This window comes from Haliaeetus albicilla, chromosome Z (assembly GCF_947461875.1).
Source record: "Haliaeetus albicilla chromosome Z, bHalAlb1.1, whole genome shotgun sequence".
Classification (NCBI taxonomy): domain Eukaryota; kingdom Metazoa; phylum Chordata; class Aves; order Accipitriformes; family Accipitridae; genus Haliaeetus; species Haliaeetus albicilla.
Window position 1 is genome coordinate 52,556,152 of NC_091516.1, and position 22,782 is coordinate 52,578,933.

At 36.6% G+C, this 22,782-nt stretch overlaps 1 protein-coding gene across 3 annotated transcripts in view; it reads right to left on the reverse strand.

The window, feature by feature from the left end:
• Window positions 1-9,913: 9,913 nt before the first annotated feature.
• Window positions 9,914-22,782, reverse strand: part of CEP120 (centrosomal protein 120) — a 41,700-nt gene continuing 28,831 nt past the window's right edge. For all 3 annotated transcript variants that reach the window (XM_069775693.1, XM_069775694.1, XM_069775691.1), the window contains exons 20-21: window positions 12,775-12,920; window positions 9,914-12,076 (exon numbers count right to left, since the gene is read on the reverse strand). In XM_069775693.1, coding sequence (XP_069631794.1) covers window positions 11,836-12,076; window positions 12,775-12,920 — 387 coding nt within the window. In that variant the 3' untranslated portion in view covers window positions 9,914-11,835. The remainder of the gene's footprint in view (window positions 12,077-12,774; window positions 12,921-22,782) is intronic.

The following is a 22,782-nucleotide window of genomic DNA, read 5'->3' on the forward strand; positions in this document are numbered from 1 at the left end:
GACAACCCTGGCTCCAGCCAGGGGTGTGCGGTCTCGGGCACGCTCTGCTGTCACCCGTCTCTGCCTAGAAACTGGCTCCGACCAGGGTCCACGTGGCTTTCTTGCATATTTGTACAGAGTTCAAGTTTTCAAATATTTGTTGCTAGCTTTTATTGGTGTTAGAGCAAGGTTTATTTTTAACCGGGCCTGTATTTATGGATTCCCGCGGTTGCATATTTTTTGCATGTGCAAAATTAAACAAATAAAGCAATTTCATATTTAAGAATTATAGAGTATATGCTTCCCATTCAATATAAACACATTGTTAATAAACTCAAAACCTATTAGCTTGTAAAAATTAACTTTAACAACAACAAGCTAGAAAAGCCATCCTAAACTTGCTCCCTGTATGTTTTTCTGCATGTACAATAAGTGCTTTCTTCAGTGTTCAAGCACCATCACAACAGTGCTCACTTAAAATGTTGGGGTTGTTGGGATATAGATATGTGCAAGAACATCTTGAATTTGATATTTTACCTAGGGAAAAAGGGAAGGAAACCAGCCTGCCTTAGGGACATGGGGCCAGTTTTTGGATGTGGGGGTCCTTCGTCCTCCTGCTGCCTCCTGCCCCTTCCCTCATGCTCTTGCTGCCTGGCTTTTGCTCTCCAGAAGGTATTTCAGTTTTTCCTTACTCTGAGGGGAAAACTCCAGAGGAAATTAACTATCTTCAAGAATATTGACATCATTTCTGTTTTAGTACGTGCCATGTGCAGGCAAAGGACAGGGCAGGATCGGGCCATTGCCCTCCATGGATGAACCACATGTGGGAAGAAGGTTGGAAGCATCTGATGGCGGCGGCACCCAGGGAGCAGGGATGGGGCTCCCCTGCACCCTCCAGTGCCTGGCACATCATTCTGTCTCCCAACTGCCTCTGAGGGGAGCCCATTCCCATCACAGTCCTCCCTCCAGTGCCTTGGCTGCCAAGGGTGCTCCACCTGTGCCAGGACTGTCCTGGGCACCCAGGGTTGCATTTTGCATTTTGCAAAGGCCAGTGCAGGGTTTGGGCAGGAGGTGCCACTGGGAGGGCAGAAACCTGGCCCTCCCTATTCCTTGTAGAGGTGTTTGTTTACACCCAGATGCCAGACTGACAAAATGGCTTCAGCTACCAAAAAAAATGTTAAGAGTTTGCTCTGGTGTTGATGGTGTGGAGAAATGTTTAAGACCTTGCTTCCACAAAATGTTTCTCAGCAATTTTATTACTTGCACCTGGGAGAATAGTGTGAGGAAGACAGTAGCACTGTCATCTTCTTTTCTAGAACATACTGGGTTAATAAGAAAATTAAAGCTCAAACAAATATTCACCAGAAAGTAATTTCAGTCTGTCATGGAAATAATCTACATTTATAAGTTATCTAAAGTAAAGTGAGCCGTACTAGCCTCCAGCAGGTCTGAAACCATTATGAATTATTGAATAAGTCATCTTTTTTTTATCGTTATTGACATAATACATATATTTGCTTGAAAACATCCGGAGCTGCATAGGCATAGAAGTATTTATGAGCCTGTGCTCTTTACAGCACTGTTTTACAGGGTGCTGTCAACTGCAGAGAGGAAACAGAGAGAGAAGAAGGTTTCACCTCTGATGTTCTTTTCAGCAGATACAGTGCTTCAGTCAGCCCCATCTCTACAGTCCCTTGTCTTCATGGGCCACAAAGTAAAATTAAAAAAAAAAAAAAAAAAAAAAAAAGAAGGTGCAAATGGTGTGGCTGGATTTACTACTTTTTTAATGGTTAATTCTTAAACCACTAACAAATCTGCAGTCCTGCCAACTGAAACAATACTGCTTTTGGTAACACAGAGCAGTTTAGGCTTTAAGTTGCCACCAGATGAGCTCTGGAAGTCATAAAATATTAGAGAGCTTGGGACCTAAATACACTCTCAAAGTGACGGGAGATTTGTCAGGCAGTGTTGAAAATCTTTGCATGCAGCAGCTGGGGAGAGGGGCAGTGCCTGCAGCCACAGCAGAAGCTGCCACTGCCAAAGATACCTTCCCAAGCGCTGGGTGGGATCTCCTGTGTCACAGAGCACACTTCCACAGGGGAAGATCTGCCTGAATGACACTGAAACGCTAGGTAAAAAATAGGTGGTGGGAACTGCTGTGTGCAAGAGTGTGCCCACACACAGTGAAAGTTGAATCAGTCCTACCACACTGGCCACATTTGCAATTGGGATGTCATCATTAAACCCTGTCCTGGATGCTTGGGCACCCCTGGGGCCAAACACTGATATCTTCTGGGAGACTTCAGGCTCCCCTCTGGACACTCCAGGATGCAAAGTACTTCTGCAGTAAAAACTGCATTATATTTTTTGCCTGTCTCCTTAGGCAGTAAATATATCATCAGTGGCTCTTCAGCTTCCCTAAGAGAAAAAATTAGCAATTACTAGCTATGAATTAACAGGAGTGCTTGCTATAAGCGAGAAAAAACAGCAGCATATTTTGAAGAGTTTTTCTCCCTGGAATGCAAGCCCAGATGAAGATTTAGCCTGTTTTTTTAATTTAAGTCTGGTGGAGCAACAGACATTGACAACAAATCAGCCTTTATTCAAGTGTGAAAATTAAGGCATAAATTGCTGGCTGCTTAGCTCTCAAAACAATGTCACGTTACAAGAAATTCGATATTTTGAAGAGAAACAGGAAAAAATTTATCAAAGTTTTTGTTATTATTGCATTATCCTCCTGCTTGGTCTACTAGCTATAGATACTTGGTGTCTGCTTAAGTGCTTTCCATTCTTCCCATAAGCAAATTCTGGTTGAAGACTATATATCATTTTACTCTTGATCACTGCTAGTATCAGTACCTCATTATGGCAGAGCACTTTTTGAAACTGAGCTATAGCCCAGATAAATGATTGTATAAAGTTTTAAATAAACATACAACATTTATGTTATGTTGTTTCACAGGGTTGATTTATAGTCATTTTCTTCTTCCAGTCCTGAGCTCTGGACATAAAAGACACTGAGCTCTCTGCTGTTTATCCAAGCTAAATCCTCTGTTTGTTCTCCGTAAGCGTTCTTGATTCTTTAATATATTGCAGGCTTTAGCTTCAGGTTTATTCCCTCTGGGATGGTGGAATTAGATACATTAACTGACAAAGATAAGGTACGGACATTGTAGCTTAATAGCCATTAAAATAGATACTGAGATAACAAAAATGGAGCTAGAAAGGGGAGTCGAGGTTGTGATATTTTAAAAATATGTATTTATGAGACTCAGATGAATAAATGCAAGATTTCAGAAATCTCCATAAGGAAACCCCCAAATGATGGTGGGATTTTGTTTGTTTGGTTTTTATTTCGTAAGGATATGAGAATCAGAAATGGAAGATATGGTGAGACAGGTTACATATTGCCTCTGGTGTCCCCAAAGACAACTTTGTTTCTTCTTACTAAAATGACATTATGTAATCTGGATGCTGAGCCACTGAAATACTGCTCTGTGCTACAGAAGAAAATCAAGAAAGTGCTCTGAGATAAAGCAAGTCTCTTTGCCTTAAGAAAACCCGGGTGGATTTTGTTTACCATGTTCCTTCTTTCATCAGTGTATTTAAATACACACACACACACATGTATATGTTCAAACCACATAGGGGTAGTCTATTTCCTTCATACTGCTATTCTTCATCATAGCCCTTGTTCTGCTATTAAAAAAGCAGACAACACTAAATGCCTGTTTTCTCTTCTTTTGTGAGCTTAAATAAAACAAATTTTGAGCAAAACCCACTAGTTGCTTTGTAGTTTGACTCTGTATTCATTCTTAAATTTTTGTGTAAAAACAGTGCTGGCATTTAAAGACCTAATGGTTGACACAGAAAAAAGATTTTAAGAATCATAGTCTTTAATGTGACATACCCTAAATCATCTCTTAACCACAGTATAAAAGTTAAGCTAAGATTTTAGAGGCCCTAAATGGACTTTCATTTTTTTCTAAGTCAGGATTAACTTGGTGTATAAGTAACAGACTAGGCGCTTTCACTGCCAAAAATTATCTAACTAGAAGTTTGAATCTGGCAGTATAAACAGCAGCCCTGCCTGTACTCATACAAGCTTGTTATTTTGTGGTACACAAGTTGGTATGTTGTCCGTGCTCTGTAACAGATTGCATTCCATAAAGCATGAAACACGTTTTTATCTGAAACTTGAGTGGTAAAATAAGCAGCAAGCAAAATAAAGACATGGGCAGTCTTTTTTTTTTTTTTTTTTTTTTTTAATTCTACAAGCATTTATTTTAGCTAAGATACTTTCCTTTTATAGTGGTGGGATATTTCCAGGAGTAATGGCACAGATGTTGTGAATGACTTACTCAATGAGCATGAAAGGAAGGGCAAAAAAGAAAACTCAAAACCCCCTCAGCTCTTTGTGAAAGACTGCTTGAGTATGCACAACTATCTTTAAAAAAAAAAACAAAACACCAAAACTTACTTTTCTGTAGTTGCTGCTTTTTTAAAAAGAATTATCTGATCAAGAGTGCTTTCAATATAAAGTATATAAAGTAACATGTAATTTCTCTGCATATTTAATTACAAAAATTTTTATTATTTGTTGTAAACAAATCTGCTATTGTCTTCATCATGTGTATGTGTGGTAACAGGAAAAAGAAAAAAAAAAAAAAAGAAGGGGGTGGGGGCAAGAGACCACTCTGGCAAAAAACTGGGAATTTGTTGCTATACAGGGAGAGGTTTAGGTTTAGGTTTTGTGGGCAGCAGCAATAGTGTCTTTTCCCTGTGATGGCAAGTGCAGTGGAGCAAAGCCTCTGCTTCTCCTCCTACTGCCCTCTGTGGCCCAACAGCCCCTGAGTTTTTGTGCTGAGCTCCAGACCTGGATGGAGAATTTGTGACCATCTGGTGGGCACAGCCACATTTTGGCACGGAGCTGCGGCCTCCCACTACCTTCAACACTCATTTCCAACAGTATCTGTTGTGTTTGTTAGGATAATAGGGATTTGCTTTTATTAGTATTTCAATACTAATAAGTCATGAAATGATTTTCCTATAAAAGTTTCCACTAAAACCCTTGCAATTACTTATTTGCTCAATAGATGGGATATGGCAAACAATGCTTGACCTTTTCTTTTCCAAACAGCTGTAACAACCAAGCATTAACTAGCTATTCATCAAAGCATCAGTATAATCAGAAATCACCTTCATCTTACCAAGAGAGAGACAAAAGTAAACAGTACTGCCCCATACTACACACCATGGGTCTTGTTCAGGGCAGCCCCAAAACTTCAGATACTTTGCCTTTTTCCTGCTCTCACCAAGTGATTTTATTTAATTCATCTCTTAACAAGAAGATTAACCTAGCCTTTCTTGGAAGGCTGCAGTCTTGGGCTTGCTTAATTTCCCTAGAAATTAGAGAGTTATATGTAAGGATTGAACTATTTTTGCTTTTTTCTAAAGCTTTTGGATGAATTGGTAATTAGCCAGAAGAATGAAAGAAGATACTGATTTATCTACTAAAAAAAGAGCTTGTAAAAAAGAGTAAATAGCTTGTACTCATTTGCTGAAGAAGCATCCCAGTAGAAGCTAGTAAGTACCCCTTTCAGGGCATTAAGATGACTGTATCCAGCACAGATTGAGTTTAAAGCATTTTGTGAATCACTTACACAGAAAAGCTTTTCCCACATTATTCTCATTTTGCTGATAGGAAGTGGAGGCCCAGAGCCCTGCTCAAGATCACTCAACACCCCTATAACCAAGATGGGCAGAGAAACCACAGACTTTGTGCCCAACCCTCAGCCTACCTGTGGGACCCCCTTCACCAGCAATTCAGGAGAAATTTGGCCATGTTGCACCAAGTACTGCAACACAAGCTTTTGGTCAGGATGGCAAAGCGTTGCTTTTCCCTTGCATGGTGTTAGAGAGAGAATGCCTTCTAAGATGTCCTCTTGCTAAGCCTACCTATTTCTACTTAGCCTGTTAAAAGCCACTTGCATTTATGACAATATATGTAAATGAAATAGGAACTGGTAGCACAAAAATATTTTTTCTCAGGTAAAACTTTAAGACCATTTTAATGATTTGCTGTATATATACAATAAGAAGATACAGTCATGGGGTGAAGAAAAAAAAAATCCATCTGTTCTGCAAGATGTAGTAGGATGGGACAGGTAAAACTTGCTGTAGAGGCATATAAGGATGTTGCTGAGGTACGCAAGTTTTTCCACAAATAGCAGTGCCTTCTCATGGAGATATCCCTATGGAGATACACTTACCAATTCCTTGTGGTAGTCATGTGGTCTTGCTTTTTTCACATTCTGCTTAATTTTTTCATTTATTTTGGGTTATTAGCCCCATTTCTTCAGTGCAATAATTGGATTATTATCAGAAAAGCCAGGATAAATCAATAAGCTACAGTATTTATAACATCATATGCATCCACATTCAGGAAAATTGCAGTAAAAAACATTATTGCTATACAAGCATCAAAAATGTTATATACTCCAAACAACATTTCCTCTACATCACCTGAACCATTCCTGTAGAAGCAGGTAGGCTCTGTGGTTTACAGCAAACACGCATTGATATTCATGAAAACATACCCACAGTATTGGCTTAAAGTGCTGGCTATAATAACAAACTATTAAGCTGTCTTATTTATTTGGATGAAAAGCATCACATCAACTTCATGCCTGGTATGAATGGGACTCAATCTTCACATGTGTATGTCTGATTATAAAGCAACTAATAGCTTATGGTGACTTTCAGCCGTGATCTGGATGACCTACTGTATTACAATACTAATCTTGTTGCCAAAAATAGCCTTCTCAGGTGAACATACTGATGGTCTGGTGTCCTGTACAACCAATGCCTCTTAACACAAGATCAATAAAGTTATTTTCTGTACATCCAGAGGTGAAAAACAAAACAAAAAATCCCCCTCACTTATGCCAAGCTATTAAGCAAATACAAAAATGTTCAAGACTTACCATTGCCACTTAAACCTAAATTCTATAAAACATTTATTAGCTTGATTGCCTGCTCAAGTCAAAATCCAATGATTTAATTTTGCTGCCCCATTTACATTTGTAGACAAAACTTATGATAGTCATAGTAAATCATAATTCTCTGACAACAATTTTTACAGGTTTTGTCATAGTACAGTTAAAGCTATGAGTGACGTACAATAACTGTTGAAACAGTATTAGGATGTGGACTGTTCTATTAGACTCAATCTGTCCCAGTAAACCCACTCTAAATTTTGATGCCGTATTACTTTCTCAATGCAGTTATGTCTCGGTAACTGCATCAAAACCCGTTGGTCAAACATTCAGTAAAACTTCACTTCCCTAATCATCTACTCTCTGTGTATATTGTTAGAATGAAACTTTTTGTAGTAATACATAAATTGTTTAAAATGCTGTCAAGCTACTACAAGTATTTCACTCAGGAAAAAAAAAAAGAAAAAAGAGTACTGGACTACAAAGTAGTGGGTGTCACTTTTCCAGAAGCATTATTAATGGGGACTATTTTAGTCTTCAGTGATGGGGAACGACAGGCTGTAGCATTTCTTCAAGTTAAGAATAGAAAATAACTGTACTTGCAAGAATTCAATTACTCTGCATTAAAGCCGCCATGGGGTTACTGTACATTTATACATCAGAAAGTCAGTAAATTATTTTTCTATAAATTAGTCTCTCAAAGTTGACATTTTTTTCTTTCTGTTCTGAATGCCAAACTCCTGACTGCTTCTCCACCACAGAGACTTCATATCTGGATAGCCGACATCTGTAAAAACATTTCTAATGAAAACACTACTAATACAACCCCCTGGAGAAACAAATGAAATGAGATCTAAGTATTGCAGCCGCCTTTCTACAGTTCTGTCTTTAACAATAGCGGGGCTAGTGCTTCCTATCCAAGCCTTGACACAGGTCATGATCATTTAGGCACAGTAGTAGCAAAATAAATAATTGTGTAAATACGTAATAACTGGTATAAATACTTCAGTAGCACTTAGAAGATATGATAAAGGACTTCCGTCTTTAGTTGTGCATTAAGGTTTATCTCAGTGGATGGAAGGGAGAAGCATTTAAACAGCAGTGAAGGAGAACTATGGATTGAATACTTGAAAGCTCAGTGCCAGATAAAACACTGCTGCTTTTCTGCAACAGCAGTTTTGAAAATGTATTAGTGTTAAAAGTGTTGGATAACTGCTAAAATATTATAGAAACAGTGGTTATAGCTTCACCCCAACAAAACAATGTTTTGGAAAGACCAATAATGTAACTATGTATTTTAAATAATCCAGATTCAAAGCAAAACAGTGCCATCTTATTTTTAAAATAATTTCTCATTTTTTTTCAGAATGCATTCCACTGCTTAAGTAAAGAATTTAGAGACAATTTTCCTGATAAACAATCTAACACCAGGGAAAAAACATTTCTTTGTAACAGTTCTCAAAATCTTAGCTAATGCTCCATATCAAGGTGTATAAACATATTGCATCCAGATTTGCTGCCTCACTTTTAAACCTGTACTAAATAATTTGAGGTAACTCTTTGGTAGTAAAGATCGGTAATAGCAAGTACCCACCACTGTAAGAATAATTAGCACATACACAGACAGGAGGGGATCCTCTGCCTGAAGATTATCAGAAAAAAGAACAAGTGTTTCTAAATGCCCTCATTTTTAGATGGGCTAATGCTTTTCCTCTAAAAGACCACATTGAACAAATATACGATATAGTCAAAGTTTCCTTATCCAAAGCCAACTGCAAAAGTTCTGGGCCTGAATTGTAACGCAGATGAAAGCTGGAACTGATTTGGCATGGAACTGATATAGAACAGCCCAGCCCTCCCCCCCCCCCCCCATTTCCTAATTTTTATGGGCATTTGGGTTCATGGAAACATATTGGTAAGAGTACTTGTTTTGAAATAATTCCATCAACTTCCCTAGTGAAATCTGGGTGCACTAAAACCAATAGCAGCAAGTTTGCCAGAATGCCAGGAAGGCCTAGCTGTTGTTCCTCTTCCCACCCCCTTTTCTAAGGTGTACTGAATCAGGACTGAACCTGTAAACACAGGTTTCATTTCCAGCAGTTTTTATGCTGGGTAAATGAAAATAAGCTTGTTACCTCATGCATCTGTTTCAAATGGCATTTCTTTTGCCATGAAGAGAGATTAAGATAAAAATTTTAAGAGATTTTTGATTAAAAACCAGTATTTGGTCTTTACAATGAAGAGCTATGAACTTTAAAATGGTTTTGAGAGAATAAAAAGGCAAATGGAACCCAACATAAAAATCTTTTTTTTAACAAAAGAGTAATATTGAGCTTATCTCTGCTACAGATATCTACAGAAGTACAGATTTTGTTTCTAGAGTACTTCAGACTGAAGCACATAGACAAATTGTGCTGGAAAAAAACCAAAACTGAAATATTAAGCTTAAAGTACTATTCACTTTCTCATTCTAACACAAACAATGAACACTAAGACTAATGAGTATATAACAAAACAAAAATGCTAAATAAATTTTTCAATAATCACAAAATTCATGCTTCTCACCTTGTAAGTAGTGATCTTTCAAGTGACAAAATGGAACCAAATAGCTTAAATTATCAGGCTTACAAATGTTTTGTTTAAAACATAAATGTTTTGTTTAAAAACATAAGTGTCCTACCCTTTATTTTACTCAATACTTTTATTTACTAGAAAGCTCATCCTAGTAGTTTCTTTTTAAACCCTGCAGCAACACCACTGCCATTTGCTTTACAACCCATGGAAGAGACTCAGTTAGAAATTAAAATGTGAAATTAACTTTGAAAGTGAACTTGCCAATTCTACGGATTCAAACACTAAAGACTGTCATATTACCACAAATAGGAAACAAAAATTTTTGTTCAAATACAGTCAAAAAATAAACACAAAATCCTTAATACTTACTTAAAATTTGAATTTTATTTAATAAAGTAACACACCTGAAAAGTCATAGAATACCACTTCAAAAAAAATCACCAGTTACGAAAATTTAGTCAACACAATCTTTGTGATCTTTAAGTGTAAGGCACCATCCAGCGTTTGAAGAAGAAACTACACTTCTAGCAAGTGAGCAAGCATTTGAAGAAAAACAGCTTAAGTCTTCCTGTCAAGATAGAAGCTCCCTGATTAATTTACAATAATTGCATATGATCATGCACCAGTGGTATGACAAAGCCATGATGTAAAAAAAATTGTAATTACAATTACTTTTCATGGATTTGTATTGGATTTATGAAGGTGTTACTTGCATTGTTAGTGGAGAGGGATCTCTCGAAGCACACTAATCTGAGAAATACCGTAGAGTGTGCAAACTACTACAGAAGCATTTGTTACAAAGTCTGGTATTGATAAGTGATAATTCCTCACAGAATATGATCTCTTTGTTTATACAGTTTGTTTAAAACTTTTCTAAGGAGCCTAAACAAATAGTTTATTTAACAGGAGATACACCCATGGTAGGGAGGAAGAAAAACAATGCACCTAGAGGCAAAGCCAGATACAATATAGAAAAAAATTTTATAATTAATACCATACAAAACAGGAAGATCACATGTATACAGCCATGTCCATGGAAGTTCACTGACTTCATGTAAAGCAAAAAATAGAGGGAATTTTTGCATTGGTATCTTTGTTCATTCTAAAAGTAACAAATCCTAAGATGTTTTCAGTACTTGTCATTCAAATAGAGAAACATTTGTGCCTACAGGACAGACAAAAATGCCTGTTGAAAGGACAGTGTTGTAAGTTAATTAGCTAGATCCACACAAATTATTTTAAAAATACTGAAATAGAATGAAGACTGGAAACCAAAACTTTTTCAACTGTGATTATGCACAAACTAACATTTCTTGTGGATTTCTCTTCTGGCATTTAACACCTTGAGACTGCACCCTGTTCATACTGCCACAAGCAAATAAAACCTTACCTACAATTTAAGTGGAATGAGATAACATACTTTAAAATACATGTTAAGTAACTGCAAAATGGTTAGGTCTTGATTAAGGAAAACATCTTTAATTTAAAAAGCTCTTGTTTTATGTATGTGTTCAGAATTTAAAGTGTATAAATTCACTGAGTTAGTGCTTCAAGCACCTTTCCTCATTAGGGATGGATGTAAGAATTGTGTATTTCTGAACTAGGTCTTTAACCTCCTGGGTTCACCCTTACAGGCCTATGTGCAAAACTGCTAGGGCAACAAAGGGATTTTCATCCTGTACAATCAGGCTAGTTACTTAATTGATTCAGTTTCAGTTTCACAGGGTTTGAGAGTTCTGCCCCCCACCAAACCCCCCCTTAATTTACTACAGAACTTAGTTATGTTAACTACAGCTGGAGAAGCAAGAATTGATTACTTTGTAATTTAGTAAAAAAGTGCCATTTGGTTGGTGCTGCACAGAATTAAGAGTTCTGCCGGGGAAAACAGCTGATGCCACTTCTCCCACATACAGCTGAAGAGATCCTTTTAAAAATTGAAAGAAATTATGACAACATTGACCAAAAATATTAGAATAATAAAAATATTACAAGTAAACCTAGCCAGGGTGATGCAAAAAGAGGTAGAAAACATTTCAGAAGAAAGTACACAAGATAAATATATTTACACATATATCTACATATGAGTATAAAAACGTTTAAAAACAGCCATTGCCCCCAGAAAACTTACAACTGGGCTTAACTTCACACATTGCAAATATTTACATTGACTTCAAAAAGAGCTAACAATAGTGTGCAAAACTAAGCATGACCGTACATATTTTGCAAAGTAGTATAGGTTTATAAAAATCACTTTTGGCTCTTTTTAACAACTTTTTGTATGATTTTATTTAGCAATGTTCCTTTTCGCAATAGCTTCTCTGATTTGACGATCAAGTTCACTTACGATATGGTCTTCATGATTATATACTCCTGTTCTCAACAGGGTATCCCTCTCTTCTATCAGACGAGAGAGATAATCATCCGTGTTTTCATTTAATTTTCGAGAATGAAGACTATCCACTCTACCAGCAGAATTATCTCTAACATCTTGCAATTGCTTTCTCTCTTCTTCTTGTTGTTTTAGCCTGATGTTGATAAAAAGGAAAGAATCAGAGCACGAGCCATATTAAAAACCACTCTGATTATTTTCATATTAAGTCCTTAGGTTATTTATCTACTGAAGTACTTAGTAAAATAAAGAAATCTATAAAAGGTAACAAATTATCCTCTCTCTAGGCAAAACCAACTGTAAGTAAAAGAAATGTTACTATAATACTTAAATTCTAACAATACCTTTTCTACATGCATGTGTAACTATAACACTTCCTACCAAGGCCCCTATTTTGATAATGCAAACAGTACGTAAATTAAGTGTTCAACACACAGAACTACTGCAGACAATTTTTGGAGGACAACATTAGGTAGTTTCAAAATTTTAATGTATTTGAAATATGAATAGTACATGCCCCTTTCTTTTTTTAATGCAGCAGTTATCCTTAGAACTGAAAGTTTAAAATAGAAAAAAGCGTGGTACTGTACAACTATGACCATAACATAAAAAACAGGGTACAGTGGCCTTAAACATAGATTTTCTGTACTGCAGTACTGTTGCATTTTATAAATGTGCAGTCTTTACCTAAGGGACACTAAACTGTGTTCTTTCACTGGAGTGACAGCCAATTATAATCTTGATTTAACTGAACCTTCTACTATTTTGAGACAGACAGCAAGAAAAGAGAGGGGGGGAGGAAAAAAAAAAGGAATCTTACAAATGCTTTTATACCTGTTCAGCTCATTTCTGATATCCTCCAGCTCTTGTCGGTCTGTTTTCCCCAGCTCTTTTTCTTCTGCTGCCAAATAGCGCAACCTCATGTGCTCCAGCTCTTGTTGCTGCTTTTTAAGGTGAGCCATTGCATTTTCTTGTTCACGCTAATGTGGGATGGGGTGAAGACAAAACTCAGTTGACTACATGATTACATGTAAAAGTGCTAATTATAGTGACATGAGTAAAACTTCAGGAATGAAGTCATGACAATTAAGTCTTCAGCAGTATTAGAAATGCAGGAGTTAAACAGAACATCTTAGCTGTTGATATTGATAATGCAGTAAGACCAGTGACTATCACAATTGCAGTAAACCTCTCCAGGCTGGATCAGCTGAAGCCCAGTCACAATGTTACAAACCCTTTTACAAACTCTGGCTTCAGCTGGTAAACATAAAACTTAGGCTTGTGGAACTGCTCAAGACACTGAGATTTATTCCTTTGCTACATGGTATGTTACATTATAACCTTTTTTGACAAATAAAACCTAGAAAAATGCTAAATAGCTGCAAGAAACTTCCATCATCGGCCCCATAGGGCCTAGTGTCAAAGCTTCAAGAACTATTTTCTGAAATTGCAATTTGTGGTTTAAAAAATAAGCCTTGAAAACAAAACTCTGGTGACATTTTTTTACATTTGTCTGGCTCTATGCAAAACCTTAGAGAACTGATTCTGTGGATTTAATCCAATTAAGCTATCCATTCTGTAAGTTTACGTGGTTCTATTTTTTTTTTTTAAGCTCTACACAGACACCGTAACAAAACTATGGTTTGAGTCCACTACTACTTTGTGACATTAAAGTGTCTTAATGTGAAGTGTGGTCCTCTCTCCACTTGTTTTCCTCCCAGTCGTTTTCTGTATGACTTTGTGCACTAACTCAATACAGTCAGTCTTACACACTGAGACAGAAGACTTGAGGTAAAATAGCATTCCTTCCTGTAGCTAAAAAATAAGGCAGGAGGTTACAGAAACATCCTGGATCTAGACATATTGTGAAGTGCAAGGTTACCTTTGTAATTTTGACATTGCTTTCATCTGAATTATTTGATTGTTAATATAATCAGTTTAATATTTATTATAGAGGTAAAAAAAAAGATAATTTTGTTTGATATGTGTGAGCTTATTCATTATACGGTCCACCTAATAATGTTTGGAAGAGTCTAGTCAGACAGTTTCCTGAATCTCAGTTCCCAGCATCTTAAGCACTCCTTGTTGATAATCAATAAGTGATAAGAAAATCTGAATTTTACAGGGAATTGGTATAAACAAAGACTTTAATTGTTAATGTGAACAGGCAATGCAATAGAGAAGTACTCGACAAGAAATCTTAGCACGTATATAAGCCCCAAATACTTTATTTTTATACTAAATCCAATACACCAGCCAGGCAAATTAAATGTTAGAACTGCAGCAAGACAGGCCAGAAAGCCTGGAGAACAACTTGCTGAAGGGATACATACTAATAATAAACCCAGAAGCAGGAATCCTGCCAAAGAGTCTACAGCTGATAGGTGACTGAAGCATAAAAAAAGGCACTCAGGGAAGATAAGGCCATAGCTCTTCCCTCCCCATCAAAAGTTCGTTGCAGAAGAACATTCCCATGTGAGAGGCACCCTTTATGTGGGACAGGTTTGGAGAACAATCTCAGACTGAAGTAGAATAGGTTTTAGAACAGCAATCTACAAATACATATAGGAAACATTACTAAGTCACTACAGCCAGCTGATATTTATACAAGACTTTTCATGAGTTCTAGAGAAATTAAAACACAAAGTTGCAAGACTAACTGGAGGTGTAATCAGTCACCAAAATTGGTGTTGACACCGCAGGAATAACTATTTCCCCATTTTTTATTTTATTCTTTCTTTAAACAGAGGCCTTAGGAATATCCAGGAACTACCAGCAGGACTTACTTCCACAGTGTCCAAATTGGTTGAAATCATAACTAAACCCAAAACTAACAGGTTATATGGGTACACCAGGAAGAATTAATCCAGCTTTTGTGGGAAAGTCATAGTTCCAACTAGTCTTAAAAAACCGCCAAAAGCCAACAAAACACCACACCGAAGAAGCCACCTACAACCAAACACAAAACTAAGCTGCCACAGAGAAAGTCCTCTCAGATTACTCAGGGTTTAGAAGACCAGAGAAAGGATAGCAATTGATCATTTCCACAACAGCAAGAAAGTAACAGAGGACTCCAGAAGAATCTATCTACTCTTTGATATATTCATAAATGAGGAAGTAATTCTGGAATAAACAGTTTGCTACCAATACAAAATTATTCAGTGGGGAAAAAGTGTATGTGAAAGAGTGGGATATTATGAGGACACAAATACAAATTAGTTTGAAAAGGAAGCAGATGAATTAAGAATACATTCACTGATGTCTGTTAAACACAACAGCCTAAATGCAACTGCTGGCTCATAATGTACTTAACTAACTGACTCAGGGCAGCTGGAGGATATTCAAAAGATATCCAAGCCAGGTTTCTTGATCTTGTGCACCTACTGCTGGGCCTCTGTACGGGCTAGACTGGTATTTCACATCAGCTGGCTAGTTTGTTTTTTTCCACCCAATGAAAAGCACTGGCTGAAAGTCAAAACCAGGTAAATTCCAACTAGACACATGATTCAAGTTATTAAAACAGTGGAAGTCAATCACTTACACAATATAACAACATGTTAGGAGCTTCTTAAATCACATAATGTTTTGAATTAAGATAGACTTTTTTTTTTCTAAAATCCCAGCAAATATCACAATGGTATGCTCTGATTTCCAAATAACTGGATAGGCAACAGCATCCAGACAGTAAAGCCAAATTTCAAGTATACAATGGGCTATGAGGAGGAATGGAATTATTTTAACTATTTTGATAGTTGTACTTATCTTGGGTTGTTCGCTTTGCTAAACGCAGGTAGTAAGATAAAATGCTGAGCATGACCTAGTTTCAAGTAGGATGGTATAAAAACAGTACACCTTAAGTTATAGTACAAGTAAATAAATGGACAGCAAATCTAATTATCTGAATTATCCAAAATCTAGAAGTATGAGGACAGGCTAATATTTACTTCCACCACTATTCGTGGTGCTCTCATTTGACCTTTTAAGTTAAGTCCTTTTCAAAATGAAGTTAAGATATTGCTGCGTTTCAGAAAAAAAAAAAAAAAGAAAAAAGTTGAGAGCAATACCTTAAGGCAATCATGAGATCTAAAATTTTGAGTATGTTAAATCACCTTTGTAAAGTTCTATTTAGCCTCAGGAGAGGAGTAGTTGCCCTGTGCATGTAGAACAAGTCCAGAAATTTCTACTTGTCTGTACCTGCAGGTAAAGAATCCAGTAATTCAGCCTGGTGACTAGCTACTTTTCCCGATTAGATAAGCCTAAAGAAACTTGGTATACATATCCCTGTAGTAGTTACAGTACAGCCTGCATATCCAAGTTCTGGTTTTGCAATTAATTTGTATAGTACAACCTGGTTTTCCTGTTGACATTATCTAACAGTGGTAAAAGTCTTGGAAGCCACACAATAAATTATATAAGAATGCAATTTACAAGCAACATGCCTCATCTGTAGGGAAAAAACCCTCATTGTTGTGGAGGATGAGGCTGACATCTTCCTCTTAGGTGATGTCAAAAATCTAAATCTTTTACAGAAGAGAGCACTTCTAACTGCCATTATCTCCTTTTCTAGCTTTTCTACCTATGCTGATTTGTAGATACGATTAGCTTCAGTCCAATGCATTGTTGCAGATGGTGAGGAACCTTTCGGAAAAAAATCTCCTTGCTCTGCAGTTTGGTCTATTCATATTCTAATTGTCCCATTTCAAACTAGGACTACTGTCATGGGAAGCTGGGCTATTAATGTAAGTCTGTCAAATTTGTGTATCTCAGTAATTCTAGAAGAGAATTTTTTTGAAGGTATGTTGGGCAAACATCACCTAAAAACTAAATACTGGAAAACTAATGGAAAACAGGGTAGCACGTAGTACTAGCACAGCAAGACTTTAACATGCAAGCAGAAAATGACATCCCTGCCTACTAATGAAACGGATCATAATGTGACATGTAATACACAGAAATCATCAAACAGGTGTGGCTACACTGAATAGAAGTCTTCTAATCCAGTCCTTCAGTTTGTGGAGTCTATTACTGAGATCTATAAGGATTCTTGCAGCTTCAGAGGAAAGACATAACTGTGTGCTGGCCATAAGCAACACGTGGGACTACAAATTTAATGACAAATTGATATGTTACTATTTGAGGCAGGAAAGTTCAATGATCCAGAGGTTTTTGCTGTTCAGCAACATGCTCACAATGGCAATCCAATAGCAAAAATGGCATTTTAAACAAACTCAGAGCAAAAGTATACATTAGAAGTACATACAGTGAAGGTTAATAGAACAAAGTCTGAAGCTCAATCAGACCAGGAAGAATAATATTCCTAATGCTTTCCTATTGATCAGGATGGATCTCATTTAATACCTTCATTCCTTACACGCTCACTAAACTAGTTAATTCCAGAGCCGTAAATTTTTTTGATTAAGAAACATCATTAGTGATGTTTAATAAAACCAAGAAAAGGACAAAAAAGAGAATGATGCAAAAGCCATGGAGAAATGTTGGAAAAGCAAGGCTTTCCCAAAGAATCCTTTGTTCAGTTCCTGTTCCTTTTGATGTTTTTCTCTGGAAAAATGTCCAAGAAAAGAAAAATAATCAGTGTCACTAATGAGCTTGTCCACTGCTCAGGATAATATCCCTAGATTTGTAGGGAAGTGAGTTTGAATATAGAGTGCTAAATCCTTCTTTTCTCCACAGAAAAGAAAAACTCTTACCAGTACATTTTTCCTCCAAGTTAACTTAGGGTAGGACTTCCTTTCAGATAAATGTGATTAGAAATTTAATTTGATTACCAATACCATTGTGATGTAAACATGACAAATATTTTGCATTTCCTTGTTTGGGAGGGGTGAGGGAAAAGATGAATTTTAGTCCTGTAACAGTTAAAGTCAATAATGTCTGTAGTGTGCCATGCCATGACCCCGAGTAACGACATTTAAGCCCAATAATATTAAATTAAAAAAATAAAAATCAACATTTTCTGAGGCAAGATTTCCCTAGCATTCAATCTAAGACAGTCCAACTTGAAGAAAAAAAAACAAAACATGAAAGCAAGTGAGAAGTGATTTTGCAGATTCATTTGTGATGGATCCCGTGTGTAATTTAAGTTACACACTTCGTACTCTGTGATTTTAAAATGTCCTTCCCAACATTAGTCTCTGACAATCTGTAGGGTGCATAACAGCAAGCTTGCTCTATGTATACCATCCATAGCAGAGCAACAGAAACCCATTTCCTAATAATCCATCAATACAAGAAGATGGCAAAGAATTTACAACTGTTGTTTGATAAGAAGTGAGGTATGCTGATTTTGAATTCATTTATATACAGTTCTGTTATGATTTGTTGAGGGACCATAAAAAGACTGTCTTTTGTTACTGTGAGAGAAGGAAGGATTTCTTATTCATCACATTGATGAAACTGGTGCCACTTTATCAGAGACATTCAGGTATTAAATCCACTTTTTACTTCACAGTTTAGCAACAAGCACTATTTTTTTTAAACCACACAAGGAACCAAACTCTACTGCATAGTAGTACTTGAAATGTAGCAGAATTTACTGTAAGATCTTCCAAAATGAAAAAAAACCCCAATATTAATAAAACACTTCTGCACATTTAGGGTACTAATAAAGCAAAGTCCAGCATTTCTAAACCCACTTGTAACATCTTCATTTTATTCTGTGTATACGGAAAAACTAAGTTGTAATTGAATACAGAGGTTTTTTAAAGTGTACCTCAGTGCACACAGGTTTATATATACTATACATACTTACACACTTAAAATTCTCAGTCAAGACCTTCTGACATACTTTACATTTCCAGAGAGAATATGCTCCTGTAATATATCCTGAAATAAGGAACATTTCAGATTTATCCCCAACTGCTTATTGTAGCCAGCCAGGCTGTTTTAAGACTCAGTAAGAACTATTAGAATTTTAAATTTTAAACTTATAGAATTTTGCATTTTAAAATTTCAGGTAAGGAAACACTCTGGAACCATCAGCTGCTGGACTAAAGGCAACTTTGTGGATAGAAAATAAGACCCACTAGAAACTCAGAACACTTGGAAACTTCACTTTTGCATCACCACCTAATTATCATCAGCCACTATCCCACAGCCAGGCAGCCACAGATGAACCAAGAGTATCATGTGCAATTACTCTGACAATTATTTTTGCAATATAGTCTCAGTTTGCCCAGGTACCTTCTCTCCACTATTTTCTCAGCACTGCTAGTCATGCTATTCCTTTTGCTCATTTTCTTTCCATTTCCCCCTCAGTAAAACTTATCACCAATATTTCTTTTTCTTATTAATTTGTTATTTTGCCATCTTCCTCTTACATCCCCATAAACAAAACAAATCCAATCCAAATAAAGAGACATACTAGTTATCAGATCATTTACTTCAATGATTTACTACTTTTCTTCATTAGTTTGCATCTCTAATGTAGTGCTTGAGACATGGAATACTGTTTTAGGAGCTCACATGGTGGGAACTTCAATCATGTTTTGAAACCTATGATACTACAGGAATACCAACATTAAAAAGAAATTAACCAGTAAAAAAACCCCTCAAAATTTCAGTTATAATCAGATCATAAAAGAATCCCTGTATGACGCCAGGTGCTCTAGTTAAGAGGCTCTTCAATCAAGGAAGCACAATCTTTATTTTGCCATAGCTGCCTATAAATCCAAAAGGGAGATGTAAACATACATACACTAGACTAAACAATGGCTAAATAGCAGCCACTATTCACTCTCCCACTCACACATACCATGCAAGTCTGTGGGAAAAACTTACAATTGAAGCTAAGGAACTCAAGTAAAGTTTTCTGAAAATAACCCAGAGCTGACAAGTCAGTAGGAGGGCCTGGATGGTTTCAAGACACAGTTTTTAACCAAGGCTTGGACCTCCAACTGGTTTTTTGTGTTTTTTTTTTCTGTGCCTTTTTTTTTTTTTTTAAACAAAGATTTAGATCCCATCCTTGGCTAAATTACTTATAAATTAATCAAATTAATTACTGAGTGGATAAGCAAGACACTGGACATGACAGAGTGAATGTCAGCCAGCCGACATGGTCTATGTTGTTTTAAAGAAATGCATCATTGTGGGTTTTAACAGATCTGTAGGGCACAAACACATTAAAAGACTAAAAAAATATTTCTCCCAGAACACTGAGTAATGTATGCATGTACATTTTGAGATTTTGGTTTTCTAGATTATAACAGAGATTATCAACTGCTGAAAATTACATTTCTGCCAGCTTTAATTTTTGATACATTGTTTCTTGCAGTCTGACAGATACTGAATTTAGCATCTAAGATCTCTGTAAGTATATATGCAATTTTGTGTAAAAGGTTTGATTGCTCTCAAAAATAATGCTCACATACATAAAAACTATGGAAGTCTTATTTGTGTAGTATTGAGATCTTCCAGTCAGCAAACTTTGAAAGACTGTTTTTGAAACCTCTGGAAATAAAATCTACCTGGGTGCACAGATACATAGCTAACTTGCTAACATTTCTGTCTTCCTAAAGCTGAACAGCGGTATTAATACAGGCTTGCACTGAGTAACAAAGAGGGAAGAAAATAAGCTGCGTAAAGTCTATTTTCATGCAGCTTTACAAACTGTGTTTAAATTCAACTAACTTCTATATTTTGTTAAGCACAGGTAAGCATGATGTATACGTGTCCTCGTGTACTTTTTTTGGTTACCACTGGCACTACGTTTAGCATCCAAAATCCTAGACACTGAGAAGTTTAGAGCATTTTCTATTAACAGTCCCATACTTTTCTAAATTATATACTGCATATCTCATATTCTGCAAAATATAAAACCATCACAGATGTGTGCTAAGAACTAGTTCCAAAGTAAAAGGAAACTTTTTAATTAAGGAAACATTGACTTTTATGGTTGCAAATCAGAAGACCATTTTACTAAATGCTTAGCCTGTAGATTATGCTTCTTTAATTCACAAATTGACTGTACTAGGTCACCTTTGAGTAATGGAAATCTCTGTTTAAACATTTTTTTGGCAATGGGCACAAAGCATTAGATCTCATTTCCAAGACTTACCAGCTGCGTTTTGTCATTAACATTTATTAACAATCTAAGATATGGCTTTCAGCGTCTAATCCTCACTACACAAATGTTTTGTATAGTTCTCTAGAGAGCTTTGGTGTGACAAATTACTGGCACAGATTACAGCCCTGTGGCTATTCACCAGAGGCAATACAAAATTAACATGGTACTAATCCAATTTAAACAAGAAATTGGTCAAACTATGCACAATTGCACAAATCATCTGAACTAAAGCAAATCTAGAATTCCTGAAGCAACAGTTTCCAAATTCATATTTAAAACACAGTAAATGGTTTTTGATCAGCTCTGCCTCAACTTTTATTTGGCTCTTTAAAGTTAACTTAAATCCTTTATCAATAGACTAAGTATAAGATGAAGCACAGGAGTATAAAAACCACAAGAAACTAGTTTGATAGTGTTTGTTCTGTAGTAGAAAAGTTTTAGGTAGCATAATTCACTGTACATGCCAACTTAGTTTATGTTCCAGACTTTCAGCAAGAGGCTCAGCTGAAACCATCTACATATGTTACTAAATTCAGATAGTCAGGTCTATGGTGATGAAATCTATAATAAAAATCTGGTAGTGATATGAACCAGTGTTAATCCGGCAAGCAACAATCTTCTCTTTTATTCTACAGGAATTTTTAAATACGGCAGTAAAGAAAAAATGGCCTGGACTTTTCATGGCTGCTGAAGAAAACTTAATCAGAGAGATAAGACTTATATTCCTCCTTCTATCATCTTGTCAAGCACAGATATTTCAGAAATTGGGATAACAATTCTTGACTCCTTTTATCACTAGGCAGAAAAGGACCAATTTGAAGACAGCAAATAAAGATGAGTTTTTAATTATTAATAGTGATTATACAGCACATTCACTCTCTTCAAGGAGAAATACAGATTAAAAAAAGTAATTAACAGTTAGGAGAGGGTGGGCTTAGGTTCTTACTCTCCAAAAACTACTCTAGCAGTAAGAATGAAGTAGGAACTATAATCCTTAAAAAAACCCCCATACCAAAAGAAAGCCACTTTTTCCTCAATCAGAAAGTAGGTATAACTACAGGTAATAAACAGTTACTAAACTTGAATTCTGAAGCTTTATATCTGTGTCAAGGTTTGTTCAGCAACAGGGATTAATGATTTACTAATTTGTTTGTCAAGGCCGATGGAAATGCTCACCATTCTTAAGTACGCTGTTTAGCTAATGTTTACAGTAATTCATGAAAGACAGGCAATGACAGAAATCATGGAGGCCTATGGATTCAGCGAGGGTGAAGCTGCTACTCCTGCAAGTTTGAACAGAGTATTTTCAAGTCATATGTTGTCTAAGACTGGGCCTGATTCTATCTCAAACCACTCAAGCAGAAAACATCACAAGCAAGAAAGCTGTGGGAGGAAGACAGACCAAGCTCTGCAGAGGCAGGATGGTGGACTGTTTTTCAAACTTGCTTTCCTCTGCGACTGCAACTGCCCCTGCAACCACCAGAGGGGCCCCTGAGGGACAAAGCTCTTGATTATGCAAGTGCGAGGTAGCCCTTGATTGACAGCACCCCCTCGAATTTTCTGGAACCCCTGATTGTGCAAACGTGAGGTAGTCACCACCTCTTGGGTAGTCCCAGACTGACTGGACTCTATAAAAGGTGAGTGCGTATGCACACCTTGGTCGACCCACCACCTGAGGACCTGAACTGCTGAACTCCGGATGAAGACATCAATGTGGGATACAAAGGGTGGTGAAATCCCCTCCTTTTTCTATCTCCGCT